The sequence below is a fragment of the Musca vetustissima genome, unplaced genomic scaffold (genome assembly GCF_032173495.1).
Source record: "Musca vetustissima isolate MV318-11 ecotype Yass unplaced genomic scaffold, APGP_CSIRO_Mvet_v1 utg2116, whole genome shotgun sequence".
Lineage (NCBI taxonomy): Eukaryota > Metazoa > Arthropoda > Insecta > Diptera > Muscidae > Musca > Musca vetustissima.
The window spans coordinates 366,043-376,581 of NW_026882293.1; the positions used below are offsets into that span (position 1 = coordinate 366,043).

General features: G+C 31.3%; 1 protein-coding gene across 1 annotated transcript; it reads left to right on the forward strand.

Moving 5' to 3' along the window:
* Nucleotides 1–425: 425 nt before the first annotated feature.
* On the forward strand, nt 426–2,287 carry LOC133328592 (neuropeptide FF receptor 2-like). Its single transcript, XM_061537149.1, has 5 exons — nt 426–443; nt 508–993; nt 1,046–1,189; nt 1,557–1,907; nt 2,096–2,287. Exons 1-5 carry the CDS (start codon nt 426–428, stop codon nt 2,285–2,287), a joined length of 1,191 nt encoding a protein of 396 aa, XP_061393133.1.
* Nucleotides 2,288–10,539: the final 8,252 nt, after the last annotated feature.

Sequence of the window (10,539 nt, forward strand, 5' to 3'; positions counted from 1 at the left end):
GCCATTGATATCTATTCCCCAAATTTCCGATTCATCCCGTTACAATCCCCCTCCATATTTAATTGAATGTAAAATATGTGTGTATTGTCAATATTTTATTAGTCCTTCAAATACATTAAACTCCGCGAAATGTGTCATTATATGGATTGACAGAAGCTCTTGGCATCCCGCCGCCAACCTATCTGTACAACTGATAAAACGTTAATGGAAATGATAACAGGTTGACTGATGATGGAGACAATTTGGTACCAAATAAAGCAATAAACAGATGGTGACTCGTAACAGACCTAATTAAATCAGATTGCTACCAGAATTATTCCAACCTTCGAATAGAGGGGTAATATAATATTGACAACAATAATTCCGAATTTTTACAAAATGTTAAACTTCCGTTGTGCTAATTAATGACAAACCAGCCAGACAAAATGTCGGACGATAGCCAGGTATACCCAAAACAAATTTCTTCAAATTTTCCTGCAAATATAACTTGATTCCTTGCACCCTTAGTTCGATTTCAGCAAATGGGATTTCCCCGAGGATCGCATATGGCTACACATTCCAGAATCGGAGATGATCATAAAAATCTGTACCTTTGTACCGGTTCTGATTTTTGGTTTAATTGGCAATTATATTATCGTACGTTTGATTGTTAAAAATCGGGCCTTGAGAACTCCAACAAATTTAATTATTGCCAATATGGCAGTGGCGGATTTATTAACCCTCTTAATATGTCCCTCGATGTTTCTCATAAATGATTTCTATCAAAATTATTTACTCGGATCGGTTGGCTGTAAATTGGAAGGATTTTTGGAGGGGGCATTTTTAATAACAGCCGTGTTGAACCTTTCTGCGGTGAGCTATGACCGTTTAACGGCCATTGTTTTGCCGAGTGAGGCCCGTTTGACAATGAGAGGAGCCAAAATTGTCATATTCTTTACATGGTTGGCAGGGATTTTGATAGCCTTGCCTTTGGCCATATATCGGACATATAAGGTAAGATCTGGAATTATTAACTTTTTTTTATTTACAAAGTTCCGTTTTTCAGGTTCGTCATTGGAAAAACTTCACGGAGATGTATTGTAAAGAAAATCCCAGTATTTTACCAAAATACTGGTATGTTCTAATAACGGTGATGGTTTGGTTGCCCTTGGCCATAATGCTGATTTGTTATACGGCTATATTTTATAAGGTGAGATGGATTTTTTAAGAATATTTTTTCAGGGACTACAAAAGGCGTGGAGTTTTTTAACGAATATATTTTCGGGGACTACAAAGGCGTGGATTTTTTAAAGAATATTTTTTTCAAGGCCTACCTAAGGCGTGGATTTTTTAAAGAATTTTTTTTCAAGGCGTGTATTTTTTAAAGATTTTTTTCAATGCGTGGATTTTTTAAAGAATTTTTTTTCAAGGCGTGAATTTTTTAAAGAATTTTTTCAAGGCGTGGATTTTTTAAAGAATTTTTTCAAGGCGTGGATTTTTTAAAGAATTTTTTCAAGCATGGATTTTTTAAAGTATTAGAGTTTATTTTAATATGTTTTCAAATTTATCCCCCACAGTTGGATCGTTATGAAAAACGTGTCCTAAATCGTGAACACCCCCTGACAGTATCATACAAAAAAACTGTGGCCCGAACCCTGTTCATAATAACTATCGTATTTGTCGTTCTACGTTTACCCTTTACCATATTGGTTATAATGCGTGACCGTATTATTGCCAATACTGAAAGTATGATAAAAAGTAGCTTTCGTATATTTTGGTATATCTCACAATATCTTATGTTTCTGAATGCTGCTATCAATCCGGTAATTTATGGCTATACTAATGATAATTTTCGAAGGGCCTATGAACAATTGCCGCTGTGTAAATCATGTTGCAGTCCAAAAACGATGCTGCCAAAACCGAAAAATGTAAGTAAAATAAAAAATAGAATTTATTTCGAAATGTTGAATATTTGGTATTAATTAAAATTTAAATAAAAATATAACTTAAAACGTTCGGACTTAAATTTTATATCGTGATAAATTTTTTACGCGGATATTTCGAAAATTTTATTGACCTTTGTATTCTCCTTTTTTCTTTTTTATTTTATTTTTAGACTTTATGGAAATCGGTAAAGATGTGGCTTCGTAAAAATCTATGTTGTTTCAAAACCACCAATGATTTCAACGGCAGTCTGCGGAATCAAAATTTTAACGTAGGCTTCATAAATGATGCTATCGAAGAGGATAAAGTTGTTCAAAATAAGCCTAAAGGTTCTGGAAATTCAACAATTGAAGAACATATATAATTATGTAAAATTTATTATTTTAAAGAAAACAATAAAAATAAATAAAAGGAACCCGGATAATCGATTTTTTTAAAGATTGAAAATATTATTATTTTTTAAATAATATTTTCAAGGCATCTAAGGCTTGGATTTTTTAAAGAATATTTTTTCAAGGCATAACTAAGGCGTGGATTTTTTAAAGAATATTTTTTCAAGGCCTATCTAAGGCTTGGATTTTTTAAAGAATAATTTTTCAAGGCATAACAAAGGCGTGGATTTTTTAAAGAATATTTTTTCAAGGCCTATCTAAGGCTTGGATTTTTTAAAGAATATTTTTTCAAGGCATAACTAAGGCGTGGATTTTTTAAAGAATATGTTTTCAAGGCCTATCTAAGGCGAAGAATTAAAATATAATTCCTAATATATCCCTAATTTCAAAAAAAATTCCCAAGAGTGGCTTGTATTTTTTAAAGAATATTTTTTCAAGGCATAACTAAGGCGTGGATTTTTTAAAGAATATTTTTTTCAAGGCCTATCTAAGGCTCCGATTTTTTAAAGAATATTTTTTCAAGGATAACTAAGGCGAGGGTTTTTTAAAGAATATTTTTTCAAGGCCTATCTAAGGCTTGGATTTTTTAAAGAATATTTTTTGAAGGCATAACTAAGGCGTGGATTTTTTAAAGAATATTTTTTCAAGACCTATCTAAGGCTTGGATTTTTTAAAGAATATTTTTTCAAGGTCTATCTAAGGTTTGGATTTTTTAAAGAATATTTTTTCAATGCATAACTAAGGCGTGGATTTTTTAAAGAATATTTTTTCAAGGCCTATCTAAGGCGAGGAATTAAAATATAATTCCTAATATATCCCTAATTTCAAAAAAATTCCCAAGAGTGGCAACCCTAGAATATTATCCGGCTCTTGTCATACGTTCCCATTATAGTTGTAATTATGTCCCCAACCATTCTCAGTTTTTTATGAATGAACAGTTAGTTGAAATCATTTTTTGGACCCATCACAAGTTCCTATCTATGTTCCTAATTGAAATGATAACGGTTTAATTTGCAATCACATTTCGATACAGTGTTTAAATGTGAAACATTTTTAATAGAATATCAAAAAAATGTCAATAAAAAATATTATAATATTTTTAATAATAAATTTTATTGCGATTGGTGTTGGATTTAATGTAAATTTTTATTATAAAAATGATTTGAATGTCGAAACATTCCATGGAAATATGCAGAAAAGGCAGCTGGAGGATTTTGTGTGGCCAGTGGATGAAGGTAAATGGTGTGTTATTACATTATATTTGATTTTTTTCGGAGATATTTTTTCTATATTTCCTGAGATAGGATACACCAATGTTCCGCTGGAACCCTTGTGTTTTCGTATCAATTTGAAGCGGCTGAAGTGTTGATTAAAAATATTTAATTATTTTGTCGAACAAGTCCATACTAATCTATTACAAAGTAGATTTAGTTGAGTTGGCATCTGTTGGATTTCCACAATAGAAAAATATCTCGTTGTAATCTAGACCCTTAGAACTATATGTGAAAAAAATCCAAACGGACCGCTACAGGACCCTATAGGTTAGGGATGTACGGTTGTTAAATGTCCATTGTAATCATCCTTTTTTACCTGCAAAGAGAAAGAAAAGAAAAAGTAGAAGAGAAAGGAGAAAAGATAGAGAGAGAAGAAGAGCGAAGAAATTGTTATTTTAGCAATGTCCGATTTTTGACAAAGCCTAGGATGTGGTTAGGATCTATTTTAGAAAAGAAGGCTAGATTATCAATTTCATATTTCCCAAACTGTTTATGTCTTCTGCCAATCAGCGATGGACATTTACAGTGGATATGTTCAATTGTTTCTAGTTCTTCTTCGTCCCAACATAGACGACAGTAATCCTCTCCGCTTGAGTCCCACATCGATGTGAGAGATCTATTCTTGCAGTGGCCTGTAATGATTCCCACAATGATGTTGATCTCTCTTTTATTATGTGCCAGCAGCGAAGACGTTCTTTTGCGAGAGAATTCAGGCCAAATAGATTTTGAGATTCTGCAACCAGGTCCCCTCAACCATCTGTTGCCGATTACATCGCAGTAGAACAAAGGGATTTTGCAAATGAAATACCCAATGGGTGGTTTCACAGATCTCTCAATCGGAAGATTGGACGTGAGCCCCCTCGAGCAAACTCGTCGGCTATCTCATTCCCTTCAATGTTACTATGTCCGGGAACCCAACATAAGCTAACTATCATGAACTGCTTTTGAGTTTATAGTACACGACTTCACCGCCTTAAGGGCCGCCATGACTATCGACATATATAGTCACCGGTCCCGTAATGTCGGCAGTAAGTGATTTTACTATCTCGGCCGCTTTCGTGATTGCAAGGATTTCTGCTACAGAAATTGTTAAGTTTATATGAGTTATATGTTTCTAATTCCCTTCAGTAAACGCCTGCACCAGTGCCTTCCTCCATGTTTGACCCGTCTGTAAAGAATGACAGATCTGGAGTAGTAAGGAGCCACTAGTCCAGGATTCCCTACTAGGAAATTCTACTTTGATGTTATTAAAGTCTCTGTGAGAGGGAACATAGTCACTAATATGTCTATTTCCCCTCAAGAGGTCACAACCTAGCGTTATGTTTAGGTTACTAGCGTGGCCATAGTTCAACGGTTTCTAAGCACACCTGGCCGCCTGGAATTTAATCAGAATGTCCAGTGGTCGGAGATTCTGGATTGCATTCAAGGCTGCCTGTTGTGTACTTCTTAACGCTCCGCTTCCTCAGAAAGGGTTAGGGCCACCCCTACCAGTGATGGGAGGCTAGGGATCTTAAGAGCACCAATTTAATTTATGCCCAGTTGAAGAGCACATTAGTAATTGTCAATTACCCCCTCAGCAGATTAGTTTTACCGGTTTCTTTATTTTAAAAAAAACACGGTTTTAGGTTTCGAGAGATGTTAATTTATTTTCAAAATTGAACACTAACTGATATTTTACAATTTTTATCGATGCTTATATATGATTTTTACATGAGAATAATGCTTATCTTAATTTTAATAATTCCGAAGAACTGTTACTATTGTGACCCAGTTCTTTGGAATTGATGATTTTGAATTTTAATTTTATAAAGTGATTGAACTTATAATAAATGCTTATTTGACAATATGAATTATTATTTAGTTTTTGTAAGTTGTATTTTGTAAGTTGACCCAATTATTTGCAGTTAATGATAATTAATTAGTTAAATATTACGGAAGTTCAATTTGTTTTGTTTACGAATGAGTGAAAAGAAAGATTGACAATTAAATAGTAAGGTGGTTCGTTATAATTTATAGAAAAGAAAGATATTAAGGTGGTTCGTTATAAATTATATTATAAACATTGGTGTAGCTATAACACCCCCACCGTTAGATTGAGGCTCCGACGAAATTACAAATTTTTGTTTGGGTTTCATTACAAACAAAATACATATTACTGTTATGGAAATTATAATTATTAAATCAATACTAGAACTTATTAATACAGTTTTTTTACTTTCATATATCATTTCATTAATATCATTTTCATATTTTTCTTGTTTTGTTGAGAGATATTCTAATTCTAAAGTATCAATTGTTGTGTTTTTTAATTCCTTAATTTTAGTTACAATGTTGGGTAGAATAATTTTATCATGTATCTTTATGTGTATATTTGTGTAAGTTTCATTAAATATTTCAATTTGACAGTTTTCAAACTTGATTACAAAATTTCCTTTTTGTTTTACTTTCATTTGATTACAATTATGATTTATATTAGCATAAAAATTCTTAAATACTAAGACACCAGGAATTATTTCCTTTACAATTGTGTCATTTAGAAATTTCATGGGGCATTTAGCCTCTTTAAACATTAAGATATCTATTACACATTTATTGTTAATTTTTATCATATTTTTTAATAATTTGTTTTCAACACTTGGTTCATAAATATTGTTATTGGAATCAACTAGAACTTCTTTTAAGTTGAGTTCTATAGATTTGTTAAAAGTATTAGGAATGGGTTCAAAGTGGATTTTAGAGAAATATTCATTGGATAAAGTAGGTATTTGTAAAATTATTATAAGGTTTTCACTGTGAAAAGCGACTGAAACTTTAATATCCTTATAACAGTCAAAGTCGTTTATAAGATCTAGTTCGGTCTTGGTTAGGACGTTTGTTGGAATTATTCCTACTTTACTTGAAAATATTATTTGTCCTATGTCGTCTATATGGTCTTTAAATAACATAATGTCATTATTAATTTGATAAATTTGTGTCATGTATGTGAATTCGTCTTCTAATGTATTTATTTTATTTTGTATTGTTTTCCTGAAATTATTTAAGTATATTTCTATTTTGTATTGTTGTGTGTTTATATGAGTGGTTATATTTTGTATCTGGGAAGCTATAATATTATTGTATTGTATCAATTTGTCCATTTTATTATTTAAGTTTGAATGTCCAGAAAAAAGATTTTTAAGTTTGTTCTCAATGTCTTTTTCGTCGTCACTGTCCATTGTTCCTGCTACTATTTTTAATCCTTTTCCTAATATATTAACTAATCCACGTTTTGATTTAAAATGAGGATATAGACTGTTTATCTTAGCTTGAAGTAGATCAAAATTTGTATCTATAGTGTTTATTAGTGGTTTATTATCTAGTGTAGTTGTTTTGATAGTGTTGATGTTTTCCATTACATTGTTTAATGTGTATTGGTATGCTGTTAGGTTTACGATGTGTAAGACTGTGTTGTAGTGTGAAATGGGTTTGAATTCTCCAACTTTTATTGGAATATAACCATTATTATTAGTCAAGTCCTGTATATCTATATTCTGTGCCGTTGTAATCGTAATCAATGTCAGTAGTAGAAGCCGGTCCATTGTCTAGAAAAGATAAAAGTTTAAGTTTCAATAGTTGGATTATCTCTGTCTTGGTATCGTTTCTTCGGTTTGACGTGCGTTTTATAGTATTTTAGTTTGGTAGTAGAATGTTCAATATGATTGTCATCTATTTTTGTACTGTCTATTTTTCTGTATTTCCTATGATTTTTTCCTCCTCGTATTTCTTTTATGAAATTTGTTCCGTCTTCTAATGTCACATCTTTTCTGTCTTTATTCAATTTGTTTATATACTTTTCTTTTTTTGAAATTATTTTGTCATATATATCTTTGTAGGAGTCTTCATGGATTTTTCCGTTAATAAAGTCAATGGGTTTATGTCCAGTAGTAGAATGGATTGTATTGTTGTAGAATCCGATGATTCTGATCATTTTCTCTTCAATTGTATCATTACTGGTTCGATCGTCATGTCTTAAAAGTCTTAGATGTTCGTTAATGGTGTTATGTAGTCGTTCAATGTCTGCGTTCGAAGTGTGGTTACTGTTGGATGTATAATGTATGTCAATTTTTTCGTCTTTTAGAAATTGTTGCATTGGTATTGCTTTAAACCCTAGTTCATTGTCAACAACTATTTTATCCATCTTTCCTATTGTATTAATTATTTGTAGTAGTTTTGATTTAAATTCCGTCCAAGTTCTACCTGTAATTTGGTAAGCCATTGCGAATTTAGAGAATTTATCTATAGCTGTCATAAAAAGGCTTTTATTTAAAGAGTAGAAGACATCTATATGTACGATTTCTCGAGGTCTTGTTGGTGTTTCAGTTATTTGGAAGGGTATTTTGGGTGGATTTCGGTCATATTTTTCTATATTACATATTTCACAATTGTTAATAAATTGTGTTATCCTTAACTTTAGTTTTGGATTGTAAATTTTCAGTTTTAATTCTTCGAATACGGCGTTAATGCCTCTATGATTTTTGTCTAAATGTTCATTTTTTATGATTTCGGTAAGTTGTAATTCGTCTTCAACATCTTCTAGTATCGTTGTACATTTTACTATTTTTAAATTAGTCCTGAAAACTTCGTTGTACGTTGTTATGAATATATTAAAGAGTGAGTCGTCAATTATAATTGCGTTAGTTTGTGTAGGGTGGAAATGGTTTTTAAATAATGTTATAGTAGAAGATCTGTCCAAGTCTTTAAAATGGAATATTTTTCTTGTTCTTTCAAATATTTTAAGTGTTTTAATTTTTACTGAACCTGATGTAATTTTCTTTATTACGATTTGATTTTTATAGAAATTTATGGGACATGTGGTTTCAGAGAACATGCTTCCTTCGATTGTATTAATTTCCTTCATTTCAGGAATTATTCTAGATAATGCATCTGCATTTCCATTTTTAGTTCCTTTTTTATATTTGATTTCATAATCGAATTCGGATAGTTTTAGTCTCCAACGTATAAGTTTAGAATTGGGTTCTTTTATGGAAAATAGCCATGTTAAAGGTTTATGATCTGTTTCAATAATGAATTTTCTTCCAAAAAGATAGGGTCGGAAATATTTTGTTGCCCAGACTATGGCTAGTAATTCTTTTTCTATGGTACTATAATTTATTTCATGTTCATTTAAAGTGCGACTTGCATAGCATATTGGTCGATCATTTTGTGAAAGTACTGCCCCTAGTGCATAATTGCTGGCATCTGTTGTCAATGTAAATATTTTATTAAAGTCTGGATAGGCTAATATAGGATCATTAGTAAGAAGTTTTTTGAATGTTTGAAAGCTATGTTGGTATCCAGTGTCAGAAATATTTATTTGTGCATTCTTTTTTAAGAAAGTAGTAATTGGTTTGGCTATTAATGAATAATCTTTTATAAATTTCCTATAATATCCTGTTAGTCCTAAAAATTGTTTAATTTGTTTTGTAGTTTTAGGTATTGGGAAATTTACGACACATTCGATCTTCTTTGGGTTAGGTTTAATACCATTTTGAGTAATAACGTGTCCTAAAAATTCGGTTTCTCTTTTAAAGAATTCTGATTTGTCCAGTTGTACTTTCAAATTAGCTTCTTCTAAGCGTTTGAGGATAAGTCTTATTGAATCTTCATGTTCCTGAAGGGATGTCGAGAATATTATTATGTCATCTAGGTAAACTAGACATATTTTATTTATATAGTCTTTTAGGATGGTATTCATTAATCTTTGAAATGTTGCGGGTGCTGTTTTTAAACCAAATGGCATTCTTAAAAATTCATAATGTCCACCTTCGACTGTAAAAGCCGTCTTATGTACGTCTGCTTCATCGACTTGAATTTGATAGAAACCTTTTGCTAAATCTAAAGTTGTAAAATACATGCATCTTCCTAATTTATCAAGTATGTCGTCGATGTTCGGAATTGGATAACGGTCGTCAATAGTCACTTCGTTTAATTTTCTGTAGTCAACTACTAATCTCCATTTCTTTTTACCACTTGCATCTTCCTTTTTGGGTACGATCCAAATAGGTGCAGAGTAGGGAGAAGAGCTATGGCGTATTATACCATTATCGAGCATTTCTTGTATTTGGTTTTGAACTTCTTCCTTATGAATATATGGGTAACGATAAGATTTTGAATGTATTGGAATATCTGACGTGGTATTTATTTTATGTTTTATTGCATTAGTAAATGTCAAATTAGATTCTGGATGGTAAAAAACATTATTGAATCGTTTTATTATTTTTAATATAGATGATTTTTCTTCGCTATTCATATGAGACATGCGGATTTGTTTTAGTACGGGTTCTGTTTGTTGGAATTCTTCATCCACAATACAGAAGTTTTTAGCATTTACTGTAGTTATAATGTCTTTGTTGAGATGGATTTCATTTAAGCTATCAAATGGTGTTTGTATTTCTAACTTATAATTCTGTACGTTATAAATTCCTTCTTTTAGAATTGTTTGTCCAGAATGATTTCGTTGTTCTGGAAAGTGAAAGAGTCCAAATTTTTCTGGAATTATAAAGTTTACTGTACGAGACCCTTCATATTGCAATGGTATTTCTTTATCGTTTATCATTAATTTGTCATTTGTATAGTCGATTACTGCTCCGAATCGTTTTAGTACATCATTACCAATTATTCCATCATAATAATCATGAAATTTGCATTCAATCAATTGAATTTTTTCGTTTTCATTTCCTAATTCGGTAAATAAAGGAACACTATATATTGTTGTTGTTTTGACTTGATTTTGAAGAGTTTTTAGTATTAAAGATCCAGATTCAATTTTCCATTTTGGGTTACATAGACCGGGATTTATAATCGAATGAGTAGCTCCGGTATCTATAATAAATTTAAGATAGTCTTTTACTATTATATGGGGTAATTGGCCCCGGAGGCTAGTGTAAGAAAATTTTGAGGAATATCGTGTT